Source organism: Oreochromis aureus, linkage group 14 (assembly GCF_013358895.1).
Source record: "Oreochromis aureus strain Israel breed Guangdong linkage group 14, ZZ_aureus, whole genome shotgun sequence".
NCBI classification, from domain to species: Eukaryota; Metazoa; Chordata; class Actinopteri; order Cichliformes; family Cichlidae; genus Oreochromis; species Oreochromis aureus.
Genome location: NC_052955.1, coordinates 20049982 through 20069650, shown reverse-complemented (window position 1 = coordinate 20069650; position 19669 = coordinate 20049982). Strand labels below are relative to the sequence as shown.

Genomic DNA, 19669 nt, shown 5'->3' with positions numbered 1-19669 from the left:
TTAGATGTATCAGCTACCTCTTGGAGTTTACTGTGGCAGCTGAAAAATGGACCAAAAAATAAGATTGTGACTCATTTTAACAAGCGCCAAACTCTGATAGTTACACAACTGAGTCATCTTCAAAATGCAAGTCTTGCGGGCGTTCCTGATTTACAGTCGGTAGCGTTTGCCAAAAGTGGCTCAAGGAAGGACAATATGCACGATGCTCCGAGTACCGGCTATAATAGGAATCATTCAGGGGTCATGCTGACCTTTGTCCACCATCTAATGATAGGCACAAGAGCATCTAACTTTCCTTTAACATCGTGCAGATAGCCTTGTGAGTGTGTTTCATTTACCTGCGGAAGAGATGAACTATGGGAAAGTGGCAACGTTTCGGAGGCGTTGTGTGTTATGTTTTGCTGGGAAGCCTTGAACCCTGGTATACGTGAATGATGCACTGCTGCAGACACCTCTTCATGTTAACTATTGCCAATAGCAGTGAACCTCTCATCCTGGAAGTGTTCAGAAATGGTTTGAAGGAATTCAAGGTGTTGACTTGGCCTTAAACTTACCCAATCCAATCAGTCATCTGTGGGATGTGCTGGAACGTCCATCCATCCATTTTCTTCCGTATACCCATGCCCGGGTTGAGGGGGCTGCTGCCTAAGGTCCTACCTTTCCCCAGCCACCTCCTCCAGTTTATCCGGAGGAACGCAGAGATGATCTCTCCAGTGTGTCCTGTACCTCACCTCCACCTCACCATGCTGGAACAGCAAGTCTGTTTCTTTAAAGCCTCTCAGCTTTCAGGTCATTACTGGGATGTCTTAAGAGGTCTTAAAGAGACTCCTCAACAGGTCAGAGCTGTGTTTCTTTGAGGGGGAACCACACAAAATTAGGCAGTTGGTTTTAAACATTATTTAGTTAGCTAACTGTAGCTCAGGAGGTGCAGCAGGTCATGTCCTAATTGGAGGGTTGGTGGTTCAATCACCGGCTGCCTCAGTGTGCATAACAAAGCATCCTTTGGCACACTGAACCCCGAGTTGCTCCTGATGTGTAAGTATTAGATAGAAAGCACTTTGTCATAGAAAAATGCCTGGGTGAATGAGAGATGTTGCATAAAATGCTTTCAGTGCTCGTGTAGAGTAGAAAAGTCGGTGCATGTCTAGATGTTCACACAGAACCTTGATTTTAGGAGCTGTTCAGAATGCGATGTTTGCAGTGCTGTGTTTCTTTTTTTGTGGAAGTGTGGATAAAAAAAGCCCAGATTTTAAAGAAAAAACCCCCCTCCTGTTTGTTCCTGTCACAGCCGAGTTATTTAGTCAAGCATCCTTATCTTAGAATTAAGCCCCGTGGCAACAACCATAATGATGCGCTCCACTATAATCATGAGCTCGAGCTCTTTGTGTTACACAGCATCAGGTAAACACATCAAATCCTCAACTTGATTTTCAACCTCGAGCATGTATCCAAAATTTATGCAAATCAGCATCCGAAACCATGTGGGTAAGTGTGCTCTGATATGTTTTTATACTATATTTAAAAGATGACACAACTCAAAATGCCTAGTGGGTGAAAAAAAAGAGAATAATGACAATGCAGGACCTCTGCTTTTGGATGTTAACGGGACATATTTTGGATTCCTCCGAAAGGATAAAGCTTAATTTTCCCCGCCCGTCTCCTCGTGACACTGTTGCATAGCTGAAGGTGCTGAGGAGAAAGGGGTCGTCGTATCAGAGCTTGACCTGAATTGCCCTCCTGGAAGGCTCCGCTGTGACTGACACCTCTCTCCTCTTTGTCTTCGCCACTCCAATTAGCTCGATGACAGGTGCATGTGGAGAAACGAGACAATCAATTACCATCCCCTCTCGTCTGCCTCTGTCCTCTCCTCATCTTCCCTGTGTCTTTATCACACTCTGCCCTCGCCACTTCCTTTCTATTACTCTTAATTTATTGGCTTTGCTCCTGCTTTTTCTTTCACCATTTATACCTCATGTGGATTCACATTGTCTCCTCGTAAGATATCCTCTCCTCTCTCTCATTGCAGCAAGCCAACAGTTGGGCTGACGAAGAGAAGGAAAGAGGGAGCGTGTCATTCGGGCTGCGAGGCTTCATCCTGCTTTCCACTCAGACACACTTTGCAAAAATCACTGCCAGAAACAAGACAGGTAGCAGTAAACCTGAACAAAGTCACAATAAATGCTACACAGTCCTCTGTGGGATTCTCTTGACTGTTGCTTTGTCTTATTATGGAGGCCGGCAAGATGCATTTCTTGGGCCATTTATTTGTTAGACTCTGGAGTCAAATGTATGTGGAAAATCAGTGGGCACCCTAGGTTATTTAAAACACTGATGTCACTGCAGGTTTTAGGGTGGGTCTTCTCCACATGAAGTTTAATGGTGGAAGTTTGCCACCTGCTGGTAATGAACACCACCTTTTCTGGCATCTTTGATCGAAACCTCTCTCGTGGTTTCCTTTACGATGGCTCACGCACTCTGACATTTAGTGCTGCCGAATGTCTAGGAAAATATATTCTGTTTAAGGTCAAACGTATAGTTGACTATGAAGGTAACATTAAAGTGGTTCAAACTGCCTGCGCTGTCCACATTTTCAACCCAGTTTTCAATTGGGAAGTTGCTTCGGGGGGAAAGAGATCTGTAATATTTCATGTGTCATCCAGTTTTCAGTTACTCGCATGCAGGATGTCATCTGCTGAATGGTTGGAAAGTTCAAGCCTTGAATTCATTCACAGTGCAGTGAATTCCTGCAAGTATCCGACTATCACTTACACAGATTAAAGTGCAGTTTCATTATTTTAATATTAAATTGATTTACTTAAACTGTCTCCGAAAGCAAGAGACTCCAGAGGCTATAACTATAGCTTATAATTCACTCCCCAAAATTTGTTGGAGCTAAAAGAAAACACTTCTGATACTAAGTTTAAGGCTTAGCTATAACATGGCAGAAGGGAGAGTGTTGGAGCATTCTTACAACTGTTACCAAATTAGACACACTTTAACTATATTATACACACAATGTATCTTAATGCAAACCACACATAGTAACAGAACAGCTGGTTTAGTTTTGTTCACAACCTACAACTACTAAAGTAAAATCACTGAAAAAGGAGTGAAAATCATAATGAGGCTCCGGACTATCTAAAGTAGCACAAACAGAAAATTATATGCTTCCATTTATTTATTCTCCACCACATCACTTAATAAAACACATTTATTCATATCAGCTAACTCATAAATTTATTTGCCATTTAGCTTGGGTAGTAATTGTTTGCTTTCTGAAATAAATGAAAAACTAGCACTACTCAATCCTGAAATTCTATTAGGAAACTTTGAGGCGTCTACAACTCGAATGCTGCATTAGGACCATATTAGGTAGAATAATTAACCAATTAAAATGGCACCACTGAAAAAAAAAAATTGAATAACGTTTAAAATGTTAAAACCATAAAGTGAAAAATAACTTTTTTGGTCAAGAAACCAGAACTCTGAATAAACCTGATCACAGAGCAAATCCTCCAGTTCTTCTTTTCCCCCCTTAAATATTTGTCAAATTCACTTTGAGAATTTTCTTTCAAACAAATTTGTTATCTCAAAAAGTTTGACTCGTTTTAGGTATTTTATAAGTCTATTTACAGGCTCCTTAGTGTATTGGGTTACACATTTGCCTCACATGCTGAATATCCCTAGATATCAAACAGGCGGAGCTTAAACTAGCTTTAATAACAACATACATTTAGATTTTCTCTATCAAAAAAAGACTATTAATAGTGAATACTTGTACTACCACTAAGTCCTACTGCTGCTTTGTATATACTGGATATCTACATAGAGGTAACTGTCACTGTGTTCTCTCCCTATATCCTGCTTGAAAGTGGCAAAAAGTTGCTTAGTGTAGGTTATAAGGTTTAACCTTCTGGGGAATTTACTGTAAATGAATGAATGAATTTGCACCCATCATTGCAAAATTAATATATTAGGACAACAGAAATTAACAGAACCGTGAAGAATTTGTGCACAATAATCTCACAGAAAGATGTCTGGAGTGAATTTATCAGCATAGACATCTGAAAAATTTCCACTCCATATGTGTAAAGACAGGAGGAGGGATATTATGAACAGAAGGCAGTATTTTCAGCAGGACCTAAAATTCAACCAGACAGATTAAAAAAAAGAAAAATAGGTTTACAGTCACAATTCTGTGTGTTTATTATTTAATGTTTAGATACAAGTCAAGCAACTGATCATTTTTCCAATCATTCAGCAATTCCTGAAAACTTCACCAGACTAGAGGTCTTCTTTTGTTAGACTGGAAAAATAAAAATAAAACAACACGCACACCAGTTTCTTTTTTGAATGTGTCATGGCACCATTTATTTTGTAAAGTTATGCATAAACCTTCCAACTTGATCATTGTACAGAATATGTTGAACTTCATGACATTATTAGAATATCAGGCAGTCAGATCAGCATTGCCAATAGTAGCAGAAAGAAAGCAGCATTTGCCAGGAGCTGACACTGAACGAGCATGACCGCTCCTTGGAGAAGAGGGGAACAGGGCGAGACACCCAGAGGCAGATGAGGAAGCATGACATAAAGTGTTGGAAGGGATAAATAAGCATCAAAGCCACTAGGCAGTGAGGAAGAGAGGGAAGACACTCAAACATGGTCACGGGGAAAAAGAAGAGGGAGAATCACACGCAAAAGGAGAAGAGGAGCAGACGAGAGGCGAAACACCCCCCAGAGCGAAGAGGACGAAGGAGTCAGCACAGAAATGCAACAGGACCAGATCAGAGCCGGCAGACTCTTCATTCTAGTTAACACCACGCCTAGAATTTATCTGAAATTCAAGACTCGAAACACAGGTCATTTTAACACAATGGGATCCATCCATCAGCAGTGCAACTCTGGCCTCTTCAGTCCGAATACAGTCCTGCAATTCAGCAAGGTGTGCTAGGGTGCTTTTATGCTAGCGAGCACTCGGCTCTCCCACTAACCCCCGTGTGACTGAAGCAGGAGAAGCAGCCAAAAACTGTAACACCATGGCCTAAAGCATGCAAGCAATATGGGAAACACTTTAAAAAACGAAAAGAGAGAAAATAAATACATCTTGGGATAAAAAAAAAAAAATCTTAATACATTATCTTAAAATTTTCCTTTTCTTGTTTTGTGTTTCATATATATATTCTCAACACACTTCTTTGTACATTTTGGTATAAGTTCTCTTTCTTGTAGGGATTCGAGGGATATGGGTGTTAAATGGTAAAAGGGGAGGGGGGTGAGGTTCTGGCGCAATCCCACTTCCCTGATTGCCTTGTGCTGAGGAGGAGGAGGAGGAGGAAGAGGATGGGGGGCACGGCATCGAATAGATGACTCCTCCCTTCAAACGTTTGCTCACACTTAAGTCTCTTATTCTCTGTGGCAACTGATGGAAAAAACAAAAAACAAAAAAACCCAGGGCTCAGCAGTGAGAGGACAAGCTTATAAGACGTCCAGAAAGTCCAGGACATGAGAAGTAGGAACAGACTACAAGTCGGTACTTCCTCTTTGGGACCAGAGCCAAAAGCTGCTGCACAGACTTCCACTATCTCTTATCTGAGGGAGGGAGAGGGAGGGAGAGAGAGCAAGATCTGGGATCAGAAAAGGAACAGATACAGGAAGTGATTCATAAATTAAGAACCAGTTATTCATTCGTCAGCGCTGAGCATGAAGTGAGATACCTTTGTTTCCATCCGTGTCTGCTGCTGATCTCTCTGGCCTTTGCTGTATTAGACTGTTGTACTTGGCCTCAACCTCCTGTGGGAGAAAAATAATTTGCTGCCAGATTACACAATAAAAATGACTACTGTGTATGTGCATGATACCAGTTAGTGTGTGTGTGTGTGTGTGTGTGTGTTTCAGAGCTGTAAAGGATTAAGTGTCGGTTACCTTCAGATAATTGAGGTTGGCCTGAAGATTTCGAAGGTGAGAGAGGACCTGTCTGCTGAAAGAGGAGAGGCTGCCGGCCTGTGATGTTGAAGAAAATCTCAAATTGATGCCTGAGTCAGCAGCGCAGCCTTGGGAAGTGCTCAGCTGCTTCCCTGTGGTTGTTGCTAAGATGTCATCATCTGTGCTGCTCTCCCCTGGGCCACCGTAACCCTCCAGGACTAAATACGCTGCTGAAAGAATCAAAGGAAAACAGGAAGGATCAGGACGAGGCGAACATTTATGTTTGATGTCAGTTTATTCCATTTAAACCATGAGTTGTTCTGACTGCCCAGACCTACCATAGTCATCAGTCGAGTCAAAGAAGCCGGTGTCTCCTGAACCCAGGTCCTGAGCCAGGTCGTCTGTCTGGGAGCCGGTCTTCTCTGAGCCGTTGTGGACCGTCACTCGTGCACGGCTATCTATGGGGGTGCGCAGAGAGGTGGTCCTGAGGAGGCGAGCCCCCGTGGAGCGTTTAGTTTGCTCTGCAGCTTCCTGGGACATCAGCTGGGTGACTAACACCTGCTTTAATGCTGCCACTGAGCAAAAAAAGAAAGAAAAAAAAAGAAAAAGGTGATAGATTTACACAGTACAGCTGGATCGTTCTAAGCATACGTTTCATTTGCGTCAATCCATCGGTTTTGTGCCCTTACGTGTTTTCAGTGCTTCGTCTGCCCTCGAGGGGAACATGTTAAACGAGGCTCCTCTGCAATCCTCAGCCACTGGATAAGAAAGTTCTGGGTCCACAAAGCCTTCTTCTTCCTCCTCAGTCTTCACTCCCTCAAACGGATTACTGCCAGGTAGCGACGTCTGCAGTGCGCTTCTACAGACTGGACTGCTTTCCTTATCTATGAAGGTATAATTAAGAGTTATCACAAGGGTTTAATTACAGAAGTATAGCGACACATATTTAAGTAGGACGAAGAAACGGAACGAGGAAATGAGTTGCTCCAGTTACCTGTGGACTGGGTGCTGCCAGTGGATGTGCGGTCCGTGTCTCTACTCAACCTGGAAACTCCCGTTGTAATGATCTCCACGCCGTCTCTCTCCCCACTGGCACACGAGCAGAATCTTGTGTTAATAACGAGCATAAACCCTGACCCATTAGATGTGCTCAAATTAGTAAGTAACATACACGGTCTGAGGTAATGGTATGACGCTGTGAGGCTTAACTTTCATGGCTTCAGCTCTCTGCGTGATTAGACGCTGCCACCTTGTGCAGGGAAATGAAACAGTCATCAGCTCGTATAACAACCGGAACAATGAGATTTAAATGAATCAATCAAAAGAGATTTGCTCTCACGTTCTCTGATCTGAGACAGTGGGCGCCATTAGCTCGTAGATTTGGGCTCCGTTTTCCGACATCGAAAGAACAAAGAAGGACTTGTTGTCTGGCAGGAGACAGGGTTATTAATGAATATTACTCTATGGATGGAGCCTGTATTATATCATACCTTATTCTAGTAATAAATCCTCAGAGTTTATGTGTTAACTGACCTGTGGCCACTGAGCGCACCAGCACCGTGCTGAGTTTGATGATAGGGCTGAAGATATGTTTGGTATCTGCAGTGCCCGCCAGGTTTTTGCTGTGACACTTCAGTATCAGACGCTCATCTTGTTTCTGTAGGAGAACCAGGATGTCCTCCAGGAGGAGTGTGTACAACTCTGAGAGAAAATAGAAAGATGTGGTGTAAGTAGTGGTCACCTTTGAGCTAAACAGCAATAGTGAAACTCGTGTAAATCAATCAGAACAAACCGATAGTTTTGTCCCTGTTCACTTTCCATGACAGTGGACCCTCATGCACCATCGTTTTCTTTGTCAGATCCAAGTTCTGAATGTTATGGAACAGGAAATAAAAACAAAAGCTTTTAACTACTGGCTTCTGCTCTGTGCAGTGCTATTTTTCTATCTAGCACATATTTCAAACAGTGAATGTGGGTGTACAACAAGTGAGTATGCTTTAACTGAAGCTAAAAGAGGGCTGGGCAGATAACTCACCTTTAGCTCCAGGATCATTGGGTTGTCTGTCTGCTTTAGAGAAGAGAGGTCCAATCGTCTCTGATAGTCTTCCAACCTCTAGAGGAAGGGATTGAAATAAACAGATGGAAAAAAATGGGATAAGTAAGTCCTCTTTAAGAAGATACTGCTGCCTGTGGAGCAGAAGCAGTGGAAATAATATCCAGTCAGAGTAAAAAGGAAGGACTGAGAGCTGAAGAGGAAGTTGGAAAACAAATCCAGATAATAGCAAAAAAAAAAAATGGAAAGGAGATTCAATTTAAAAAAAACCAAAAAAAACACCCAAACCACACCTGTTTGTCCTCAGATTCCTTCACAGCCTGGTTGACGTGACTGAGGATCTTTCTGCAGCAGTCGGCTGCCTGCTTAACTTTCTCCTTCTCCTCTGCATTGTCTGAAAGACGACATTAACCAGTAAGGCCTCCTCGGTTCTGCAGAGGACTGTCCGACAAATTGATATTTCTTCTGGCCATTAACACGCCATCATTCCCAAAAAATTATGACAAGGGTTTGGGGGGAGGGGGAGCACACTTCAGTCCCCTAATAGCTGGTTATTCTTTATCGTTAGTGCATTGTCTCGAGTGAGACCCAAAGGCCGCCCCAGACTAAAATGATGGCCCAAATAATGGGCACGACATTCCCCAAAAATGTGCACTGCTGCTGCAGGACCATTAAAATGATAATCTCTCTATTTGTCTCTGTAACTCATCCATTCTTTTATGCTGCATTCAGATTATCAGATGCAAATGAGATACCATTATTTTTTTTGTTTGTGCCCATAGTTATGGGTAAATTCATTTACATGCTGTATTAAGTCACCAATAAGAACTAATTGGCACGAGGATTGTGACATGATGAATGTGGATATGATAACTGAACTCTGCTCAAGGAGGTCACATGAGGGCGTGCTGCAGCACTGCAGCCAAACTTAAAGCAAGAATTAATTCTGATCTGACATTTTACACACTTTTACTGGTAAGCCAGGCTACACAGCTACTGTGATGAACTAGATGGCTGATACACAGTGCTCATCAAATGTATTAGAGCACCACCCTAATGTATGTTGATGTTACAGCTGCACTAAATTAACATTATTGATAATTATCAAAATCATATTTTAAGTGTCTGTAATGGTTAAGCCACTAGTACACATATGCCATTTTATGTAAATAATATTTGTATCGCTATAATATAATTACTGTTGTTACCTTTGAATTTTCAATTTCACAGGTTTACAGGAAAAGCAGAAAAAATAGTAAAGCGTATTATTTTTAGATGAAGATACCAAATTACAGTTATTTACCTGCATCTCTGCACAGAAGAAGAACGATTTTTTTTTGTGGTTGAAACCTTGAATAATTTGAATAATTTTAACCTTGAATAATTTCTGACTTCTCAGAGAAGTCCATATTGGATATAAAAATGTGAATTCAGTTTATTTGTCAAATAAATAAGAATATTATACTTATACACATAAAAAACCAAGATAAAAATATTCTGGAGAGACAGTGAGATCCTATCAGAACTAATTAAGCTGTGTAGAAAGACGGGATGAGTTTGGAAGTGATCCAATCAGAAGTAATCCCCTTGTGCAGTAAGGTTAGATGAACACATTTGATCTACCCCTAACAAAAAAAAAAAAAACGGTACACCTTTTCTTTCTTTCTTATGTCAAAGCTGGGGAGAAAGAAACCAGGGGACACGTGCACACATTTCCCATTTGATGTCACAGAACATAATGCATCAGACTTTTACACTTTATATTTTAGCCATTTTATCAACTTTAGATTTAATCTACTTTAATCTTATGATACTTAGTAGACTTAATTACTACCAAAACTAAATGATGTTTTAGTAAAAGGCTAAAAGTAAATCACAATTTGCCATCAAAACTAACACTATTTAATTTTGAGAGCAGTTTTTATGACAGGAAGCCTAATAAATATGTTAAGCAATGAATAATTAAAAAATAAGAAAGAAAACTATTTATCTAGTCAGGGGACTTTAACTCCCATGAAAGAGTCTGTGTGCTTAAGTACTTGGACTTGTTTGCAGTATTTTATTTCACAGTTTACAAAAATAATCTGCAAACTAAATGTGCTCTAATAATAATAATGATAATAATAATAATGATAATGATAATGATAGAGTTGCAGCTATTCGTTTAAGTAAAGGCCTGTCACAATGATCAGATTAGATCCTTCACGAGTTGTGCATTAAGGTCCTTGTGCACGCAAAGTAATTACAATGTGAACAAATCCTTGCCAACTGTGGTAAGAGAGCTCTGATTACTAAGAAAACACTACCACACCTGTGTACTTGACAATGTTGTCGAGCAGCAGAGGGTACTTGGTGAGCCGCAGCATCTCCACAGGAATGATGTCCTTGAGTTGCAGTCGGCGACACTGCCTGTTACTCTCTGCCTCCTGCAAAGAAGCAAAATATAAGTAGAGTACCCTTAAGCAGGCATAAAAACAGCCCAAATGCATAATTTTCAGTATAAAAGGAGACTAAGTTAGAATAAGAGTAAGCTTGGGTTTTTATTTAGATCCACACAACCATTGTTAAAACCCTCTGACTGACAAATTGTGAGCCTTCTTAGCCTGAATGGGTATCTTCTGTGAACACCTTGTATACACTGTGTGCGCAGTGACATGCGTACCAGAATGAATGAAGTGAACCTCGAGTCCTTCTTCTGTTTGGTCTTTATGAGCTCCAGAGCAAAAGGCTGGTTACTGCAGAACGTCCCCACCGCCTGCTTGATCTTCTCTTCCTCTCCACCGCTGAACTGTTACCACCCAACCCAAGACAGGACAGAGATGGATAGAAACTCAGTCAATATGGGTCAGGTAGTAGATGTAGCATTTAACCGCTATGACGAGTGGCTGACTCCCGGGGGGGGGGGGTTCAGGCTTATGTCCTTGCAGCAGAGACAGCTTAAGTTTCAGTCCAGACTAGATCAATGTTTAAACCCTTAGGGGACTGATTAGCCTACTTATCCTACTCCCTCCACTTCTCCCATTGAGCTCATATGCCGCTACCTCACATCTCATATATCACTGACAATATTAAGATGGCGAGATGTCAGCCAGATCTAGGGTATTGAGTGACATCATTTACTAGGGACAGGGCTTTCATTTTTCTCACTCCCATTTCATCTTACTGGGGAGGGCAGATGTTCCTCTCTGTCGTGTTTGATTATTTTCCCTCCTTTTTTTCCATTTTAGAAGGATTTAAGTGGTGAAAAAGGCCTATTACCATGGCTGTCATATATAAACTGCACATACCCATATCCCTGTGCACACGTCATCCCAAAAGATTGTTGAATTATAAAGCGGAGAAAAGCAATCTCAAGCCAACGTCAACATTTTTTTTTCTCGTTATGAAGCAATTTTGGGCAACAGTTCCATTTCTTTGTACACAATGTTTTTTTTCTCCCCACCACATCAGTCATCTTGAATTTTATTCAATAGAATGAATTATATGAAAGAGAAAATACAATTTTGGCATGAAAATTGTACTCACCCAGGAAAGCAAGTCGTCTCCTATCTGATCAATTACTGAAGAGTCATTTCTCTTCCGAACGGCAGCCATTTGATCTGATATGTTAACTGAAATTTAAATAGGAGGAACTATCAGCATGTGTGTGTACAAGATTTTAAAAAAAAAGAAAAAAAAGAGGAATGCAAAATGATAATGTGAGCGTCTGTATGTTGTTAAGTTTGGCCTTACTTTAAAATGGAATTAAATTTACACTACAGGACTTTTTAGGCATTTTATTGATTCTTAATGGCTCAGAGGCAGAGGAGATGTGTGTTTCTAGTGTACCATGCAGCTGCAGAACCTCTTCCAGATTGGAGAAAATATTCTTGGTGTCAGCAGGAGGCAGGATGGAGTCTTTGGTGAGCTTCTGGTAGAAAACGTTGTCCAAAACCTTCAGCATCCGTACATGTGCACGCTCTGTGTAAAACAGCTCTACAGACAACGCAAGATGTTAATTCGAGCTGGCAGGTATTTGCACATTTCAGCATAAAACACATCTGACAGCAGCTTGGGTTGGATCCCAGCAAATGCTGCGTATTTGTCTTCTTGTCTACGCACTATATTCTGTATACTGTAGTATTTTAAAGCATATGGAGAGTATCCTTTGAAAACACATTAGCTTCAGGGGAGTTTGACAGTCCCAGTCCTCACCGTGGATAACTTCCTGTCTCTTGATTTCATGAGGCCTGAGACCGGCTAGAACCTCTGGACGCACCAGATGCTGCCAGTTTGGGGGATCGCACTCAGAATCTGTTCCCTGGTCATCCTCGCTCTGGATATCAGCAGCACCGAGTCCCTCAAGCCTACAGTGATACAATAAAGTTAGCTTTTCACCTAGGTTTTTAGATCAATATAAGAAAGTCCAAATGATCTGGTATTCTTGCCTTCTTATAGCTTTTGGTGTTCCCTCGTGAGTTCTACAAAAAATGACAGAGAAATCAGTGATAAAAATAAGAACTTTTAAGGGAAACAGTGTTACTGCAGATGTGACTCTAAAGGTACCTGTCACTTTCTTTGTCATCCTGTGGCACTTGGTCCAGGTTATATAGAGGGTCAAACTGCGAAGCAGAGCATGGCAACCCGTCCAGAGAGTCAGACTGAAGGATTTCACTCACCCTGCAGGGGCCAAATATTGGAGTCCCACCTGCCAGATAACAAGTTAATAGCCATCGCTTCTTCACGTGTTTTTTCATTTAATTCATTTGTCTGCTTGCTCACCCATGTCAGCGTCTCTGCTGGTGTCAGAGCTGTAGATGGCGCTAATTGGAGATGATGAGTTGACAGACATGGAGTGTATAAGTTCAGGGCCCTCGCTTGATTGGCTGCCTTTGAGACGACCAGATTCTTTATAATCACTTGTAGACAGTGCAGGTTGAGACATCTGTTTCTGAGGCTTGGGTCGTCCCTCCTGGGTCGTACCCCCTGAATACACAGACAGGTGGTATCAAAATAATATAAAGCTTTGAAAGCTACATTGTTATTTTCGGTAATTTAAAACTCTTCTCTTACCTGATGCTTCGATGCGGCTGGGCCGCCGCTGAGGTACACGAATATTAAATTTATTATTCTTGGGAACCTTTTTCACTTTCTCTTCTCTTTCCTTTTCCGTCTTGTTGCCTCGCTGTAGAGTTTATCAAAAACAAGAAGAGAGTCATGTAGGTGATGGGGGAAGAGGAAGAAGTCTCACTGTGCAAGACGAATTTAGATTACCTTAATCATGGGAAGAAAGCTGATCCGAAGCCGTTTGGACTCCAGGCTGCGAGGTTCCTTGACCCTCACACCAAGGTGCTTCATGTACGTATATATAACATACTGCATTGTAGTGCTTAAAAAAAACACATGACAACCTTTGAGTTTGGATGCTTTCTGAATTATAATTAACAAAACAAGACAATGCTAAAATTTGAAGAGAGCAAGTATCCATATTGTGATTCGTACCATATGTCACAACAGTCGTTCTCATACAACGTCTACACAAACCATCTGGGCTGTGCTGCGACCATATGGCATTTCAAACAAGACTGTTTCAATCAGTCACACTTTTGAATTATTTAATATAAACATACTGCATAAATTACATGTTTTCTTTAAGAGACTGCTCCACCGCTTAATTTGTCAACTGTGGGGGATGTAGAGTGGCGCTCGGATGACACCGATATGTATTCTTGCTTGAAACATCAAAGACTGTACTTTAAAGGTGAATAATTACTACCACTGGCAAGTTTTTAATTTGGGAGCAGATTGCTGTCTAATGATAATTTCAAGGACTGAAAAGATTTAATAAAAATAAGCCATGACATGACAGCTCCCTTAGATAATTTAGAGGCATATTACAGAATGTAAATATAGCACAGACACAGATGGCTGAAGGGGCCATGGGAGTTGTTAACGCTTAGAAATCTCTTGATTTAAGAAACTTGCTTCAACCAAAGTTTTCTTACCATTTCTCTTCCTCTGTGAGCTGAGTAGTTACCCTGTTAACAGTACAAGAAATAAAAATTGATGAAACTGAATATTATGTGCTTCCAACTAGCATGTATATGTATCAGTTACTCACAGGATATCGTCTATCTTCGCGATGATGTTTTCAGCATATGAGCGTTCCCGCTCGAGAGTGCCGCGGTCTCTGACTCTCTCTTGGTCCAGTCTGCCCAGCTCTGCTTCAGCCACTGTAAGGCCCATACTGCGCTTCTGCCTGCAAGTACCAAACACATCAGGAGGTATACTGTTATTACTGTGACCAGGTTGATAAAGTTTTAGAGAAACAATGAAGAAGAGGATGAGAAAAGCTTTTGTTTCTTTTATATATGCCTAATGTGGGAGCTAACAAAATCCTGAAACTCAGCTAAATCAGCAGTATCACAAAAAATACAAATTCTGAATTTACCTGAAATCTTCAAGGTTCTTCTGAATATCAGGGAGCAGAGAGTCCTGCAGTGTTTGAACATGTTGTCTGTTTATCTCCTCTGGGATCAGTTCTGTCCGCCGCCGATCTGCAAACACACACGCACGCACGGACACACACACACAGAATAAATATCAAAGGGTTGCAGCATGTCCACAATAAATAAGTGGTATTAAAGCTAAGCAATACTTTCCAAACCATCAGAGCATTTGATTTCTTAAGGCCTTGGCAAGGACTGTGCTTGGCTGGCTGAGGAATCGACTTACAGGGACTGTATAATGAGGGTGCTTAAATTGCTAAAGTTACCCAGCAGAAGCACAAAAAGTCAGCACAAAATAAATATCACCAGCTCTAAATGATGCTGGTTAGATAACTAAATGAGACAAAAGCTGTGTATGAAATACTTACCAAGATCAGCGGAGACAGATTCAGGAACACCAACTTTTAAATTCTGCAACAAAAATGAAACAGTTCGACACTTTAAAAGCAAACAGGGATATAAAGGAGTGAAGGTACTGAAGTCAAGCAAAACACTGCCAAATGCTGTCTTGCATGTGTTCAGATCATAAATAAAGACACATAACAGTAAATGATCTGGCATTTATAGTGCTTTTCTAGTCTTATTGTGCACTTGAACCTCCTTTATCATCTCCAATGAAAGGCATGATAGCCAATTATGAGCAAATATACCACCCTATTCTGACCTGTATATGAGACTACGTTAAAATGTGTTTTTAGGCTTTGTTTGGTCGCATTAGTAGGAGTTTGGAAATACCCAGATTAAATTGATTAAATTCAATTTGCTACAATAATTTGCTATAATCTAAATGCAATACTATATTGTGTGCTCGCCGTGTAAAGACAGATGAAGACTCACTGCTCCCCGGTCAATGAAGAAATTGTGAAGGTCCATGAACACCCGTCTGGTCTCTTTGGAGTTGGTCTGCTTGTAGAGGTCAGCATAGAGGTAGCACAGCTGAGGGAACAAAACATTACAAATCAAAATAAAAGTAGGAACTGCAGAGTCTCCTAGAGGTCTACTAAACAGCAGGATTTTGTTTTAAGCCAAGTTAAGCTTTCTTCTCATAGTTAAGGCGGGGTTTCCTGTCCCACAAAGGTGGTTCACTTCTTACTGAGGTAACTTGTGCCACAGTAACTTATGCTGTGAACCCTACCTGTTAGGTAAGTATGAAATCAACACCTACTGACCAATCAATTCACTGGAAAATAGTGTCACCATTCCTAAAAAATCTCACGACCTCTGTGCTTGGAGAGTGGGAGGGTCTAAAAATTTTTAATGCTGTCTAATGTATTGCGTTTCCAAAATGAGCACCAATAACAAATACTGATTTTTAGATGCAACTTTCCTTGCTTGCAAACAATTTGACAACAATTTTCTTGTTCAATAAACATTAATATATAATATATAAGACTTTATATCACAGAAGGTCAAAGCCCATATTTGAATTCAGTTTTTGTATTAATATTTACTTGCTTTCAGACTATTAAAAAACATTTTCACTGACTTCATATAGCAGCTCTTTTCCCAGACTTACTGACCAAAACATTCAAAGTCCTTAAACATTAAACAGCACTTTTCAGAACTACTATTCAGAGCTTTTAATCTTATATCGCTGGTTTATCTGCAGCAGGTATGTTAGTTTCATTCTGTTGTATGTGTGCAACTGCTTCATATTTTTCTAATATTATACTTTATTCTTGCTTCGTAAAATCAGATTCTCAGCGGTCAGTACACTAAATCAGTGTTATTGGTCAGATGTTCATGGGAGTGGTGCATACCTTGAACAGGAAACACTGGGTTAACTTAGCAAGATGATAAGCAGCTTCGTGTGACTGGGTGAACTTTCTTCACAGCAAAGGGCCTAGGTTACGTAAAAACTGTAAATAATGCATAAAAGGCATCAAGAAATATGAAGGAAGTCTTACCACAGGAGCAGGGTCGAACTGAGAGATGACATGATAGAGAAAGGCTGCGAGGTGGGCAGGGCGAGACTTGAGCAGCTCAATACTATTAAAGCTGTTACACTGGCCGTTTGTCTGAAAAACAGTCAGTACAACAGTTTACCTCTAATCTTAACCTATAAGTCACTTGAAAATCGTATTTGGGCTTTCCGTAAAAATGTAGGGTTTGGCAAATAAATAAAAGAGATAATGTCCCAAAAAAATACCTGCTCTTGGTCTGAATCAAAATAGTCATCCTCAGCTCCAATGATCTGCGAAACAAGGCGAGACGAGGAGGGACTGCTGACTGTGGTAGGGGACAGAGCGTCCTGTAGATGAGATGTCAGGTATGGTCAATATGTGTCTCCCATTTGGACATTGTAACAGTTAGAGGAAAGTCAGAGTAAATAAATAATATGTGTGAGGATAATTTCCACAAAGCTACCAGATCAGTGGTGTCCTCTGTCTCTGGGAAGTGGAAGGAGTTGTAGCTGTTCCTGGGTGTGGTCTTTGGGCTGGGGCAGGAGAACTCTCTTGGACACAGGCTTTCTGGAGATGATGGCCGAAATACGCGAGATATCTGAAAGTGGGAAGGAACACACACACACAAAAAAAGCAACAACTCCGTAATGCATCTAAATTTCATTTAAAAAAAAAAAAAGAGAGTGAGAGAAAGACCTAAAACACTATATTACAGATTGGTTGCTATGCCTGAGAGTCATCTGAATGTAGAGTAGGTATACATAAATATAATGCTTGCTCTGGTGGTGTTTAGATCTAAATAAGCCCCAAAGCTAAGCAGGACTGATTCCATTTACTTTTGCATTATTATTCTACAGCATAGCAGGTCTTGGAATTTGATGTAAATATGGTACTGAGAGAGATTTTTAGATTGTGATGTTTAAAAATGTGATTACTTACAGGGGTCCTGCTCCAGAACAGGTCTGCATTGTTTTCTCCCTTGGGGACAAATGCATCTTCATCTGCATCATCACTTGGAACAATCTCCTGAGGAGTTAATAATACTTTTTAAAAATGATTATAAAGATTTATACATCTTTAATTATAAACAAATAATATTTACAATGTTCTTTATGACACATGTTCAAACAGCTTTTCAAAATAAACTACATACACTGGTAATGATTAATAAATCATTTTAAGAGTCTTTTTAGAGTGGAATTGCATAAAATATAAATACTGAAAAATTTAAATGTAGCAGACTAGCTGACGCACATAGCACAAGGCTCAGCGTGTGATGTGTATAAAATAAGCCGTCACTCAGACACAAAAGAGTGGCTTCCCACAGAGAAAGTCTAATCCTCTGATGGGCTTTGGATTAATGTTTGTCTGGCACAATCTCTAAATGTTCTACACAAAAAGAAAAAGAATCCCACAACACCTCCCTGGATGTTGCTGTTAGATACCTGTCCCCAGATATCCCATGTCTTTGGGCATGTTATGGTAACTACCTGTGTTGTCCCAATGGCCTTGGGGAGCTGACCCTGCAGCTGAGGAATGTGTTTTTCAGCTTCCTGGATGTCTTTCAGTAGTTTAGGGGAGGGGTTTCTGCTGTACTCCTCCTTCATGGCCTGAACGGCAAGAAGGGGGAAATTGACACAAGAACAGTAATAGCAGGTCCCTGTAGTTTGCTTGAAAGTGGTAAAATGTCAAATATGTTGACATTTGTTTCCCATGCAAAAGGTAAAGAAAACTACTTCCTGCATTTAAAAAAAAAAAACAAAAAACCCCGCAATATTTAAATAAACAGTACACATACTACTTGACTCCTCCGCATAAATGTTCCGATACAAGTGATCTTTTGATTTTCCAAAGAGAAAACAGCACTCGTTTTAATAGTTCAATTTAACACAGCTGTGCATCAAAGAGGGCAAATCTTCTTTCTAATGCCAGAACCTTTAGTCAGCAAGTGACACGTGTTTGCTTTGCTCACCTCCAAGACGTCAGCTTTCTCATCCTGTGGGGGGAAAAAAAGGAGAAGCTGAAAAAGATGCAAAACTGTGAATGTGAAATATATATGATAATAATAATAATAATAATGATAATAATAATAATAATAATAATAATAATAATAATAATAATAATTAATAATAGTAAAATACACACACATAACAGAGAGAGATAGAGTCACATGTTATATAATTCTCTATTATATATAACAGAGATAGTGTGACAGTTACATAGAAGACATTTAGCCCCAGAGAAGATTTGAGCGGATGAAATTTAGAGATGTACCACAAATGTGACAGCATCTATGAAAAGAGAGGGGGGCATAGACAGACCAAGGGGAATAAGATAAAGAAGCATGACAAATTTGCGGAAAGTGGACAGAAAATAGAAAAAAGGCAACAGAAGTAACTCATGTCTTTAGTACCCATGGCTGCTGAATAGGTAAGATGCTGTCCTGAGGACTGCAGGGGCGCTGTGGTGCTGGAGAGTTTGGAGATAAGCTCATATCTGGCTCTGCTTCGGGCAAAGGTATCTGGGCAAGCCCGGGGGGCCGGCCCAACACTGTGAGGGCCACATAGGAGCCCGCTAGAACACACACATGAAAACGAGAATTAGTCCCTTTTTGTAGGATTTATTTTTAAAATGTAACTTTTGTGAAAATGCAGAACGAACAACTTACATTTAATGAGTTTCACCACTTCTGTGTGGTTAGAATGTGCAACATGGGTCCCATTAACCTGGAAGACAATAGTGGCCATATTCTAAGTACACAGCCTGACATTGCATGTTATTCCTAATAGTTTACTGAGTAGAAATACTGAGTGGCCAGAAGGTGGCAGCCTTGGTATTGGCCTTGGAGTAGAAAACCGTGACTTTTGCAGTGAAAAGACATGGCGGCAGAGGAACAGAATACCTTGATGATCCTGTCTCCTGTCTGAACACCTGCTCGCATCGCAGCCCCATCTGGTAAACACAAAGGGAAAAAAAGCAATTAACAACCAAACGAGAGAGAGAAAGCAATGGAAGTGGAATAATAGAAAATAAGGAAGGAAACACAAAAAATGCTTCTTCATGATGCAGCAATGACATTTCTTCACAATGAATATGCCAAAAATCTTTTGACAGACCATAAATACGTGACTATTTCAAGTGCTATTTTGAAAGACCATAACAGTGGTTATATTACGAGAAGGACCTGTTTCACAGCTCCACCCCAAACAAAGGGATTTAGGGTTGAGACAGGTTATTATGAGAGGCAAGTCTGACTAAAGTCAGCAGAGTGCAGTTCAAGTACTCTGCAAGCCGAAAAT

At 40.6% G+C, this 19669-nt stretch overlaps 1 protein-coding gene across 3 annotated transcripts in view; it reads right to left on the bottom strand.

The window, feature by feature from the left end:
• Nucleotides 1–4341: 4341 nt before the first annotated feature.
• Nucleotides 4342–19669, bottom strand: part of arhgef12a (Rho guanine nucleotide exchange factor (GEF) 12a) — a 41402-nt gene continuing 26074 nt past the window's right edge. For all 3 annotated transcript variants that reach the window (XM_031749881.2, XM_039598140.1, XM_039598139.1), the window contains 36 exons: nt 19273–19322; nt 19039–19096; nt 18784–18944; nt 18343–18366; nt 17861–17980; nt 17310–17396; nt 16834–16968; nt 16616–16717; nt 16374–16484; nt 15304–15402; nt 14835–14877; nt 14409–14514; nt 14079–14216; nt 13963–13995; nt 13232–13346; nt 13031–13142; nt 12740–12943; nt 12524–12665; nt 12406–12438; nt 12173–12324; nt 11807–11953; nt 11504–11589; nt 10641–10766; nt 10290–10404; nt 8272–8372; nt 7961–8038; nt 7718–7793; nt 7459–7626; nt 7265–7352; nt 7097–7174; nt 6920–7014; nt 6615–6809; nt 6264–6500; nt 5926–6155; nt 5718–5793; nt 4342–5592 (listed from right to left, as the gene is read on the bottom strand). In XM_031749881.2, coding sequence (XP_031605741.1) covers nt 5582–5592; nt 5718–5793; nt 5926–6155; nt 6264–6500; nt 6615–6809; nt 6920–7014; nt 7097–7174; nt 7265–7352; nt 7459–7626; nt 7718–7793; nt 7961–8038; nt 8272–8372; nt 10290–10404; nt 10641–10766; nt 11504–11589; nt 11807–11953; nt 12173–12324; nt 12406–12438; nt 12524–12665; nt 12740–12943; nt 13031–13142; nt 13232–13346; nt 13963–13995; nt 14079–14216; nt 14409–14514; nt 14835–14877; nt 15304–15402; nt 16374–16484; nt 16616–16717; nt 16834–16968; nt 17310–17396; nt 17861–17980; nt 18343–18366; nt 18784–18944; nt 19039–19096; nt 19273–19322 — 3932 coding nt within the window. In that variant the 3' untranslated portion in view covers nt 4342–5581. The remainder of the gene's footprint in view (nt 5593–5717; nt 5794–5925; nt 6156–6263; nt 6501–6614; nt 6810–6919; nt 7015–7096; nt 7175–7264; nt 7353–7458; nt 7627–7717; nt 7794–7960; nt 8039–8271; nt 8373–10289; nt 10405–10640; nt 10767–11503; nt 11590–11806; nt 11954–12172; nt 12325–12405; nt 12439–12523; nt 12666–12739; nt 12944–13030; nt 13143–13231; nt 13347–13962; nt 13996–14078; nt 14217–14408; nt 14515–14834; nt 14878–15303; nt 15403–16373; nt 16485–16615; nt 16718–16833; nt 16969–17309; nt 17397–17860; nt 17981–18342; nt 18367–18783; nt 18945–19038; nt 19097–19272; nt 19323–19669) is intronic.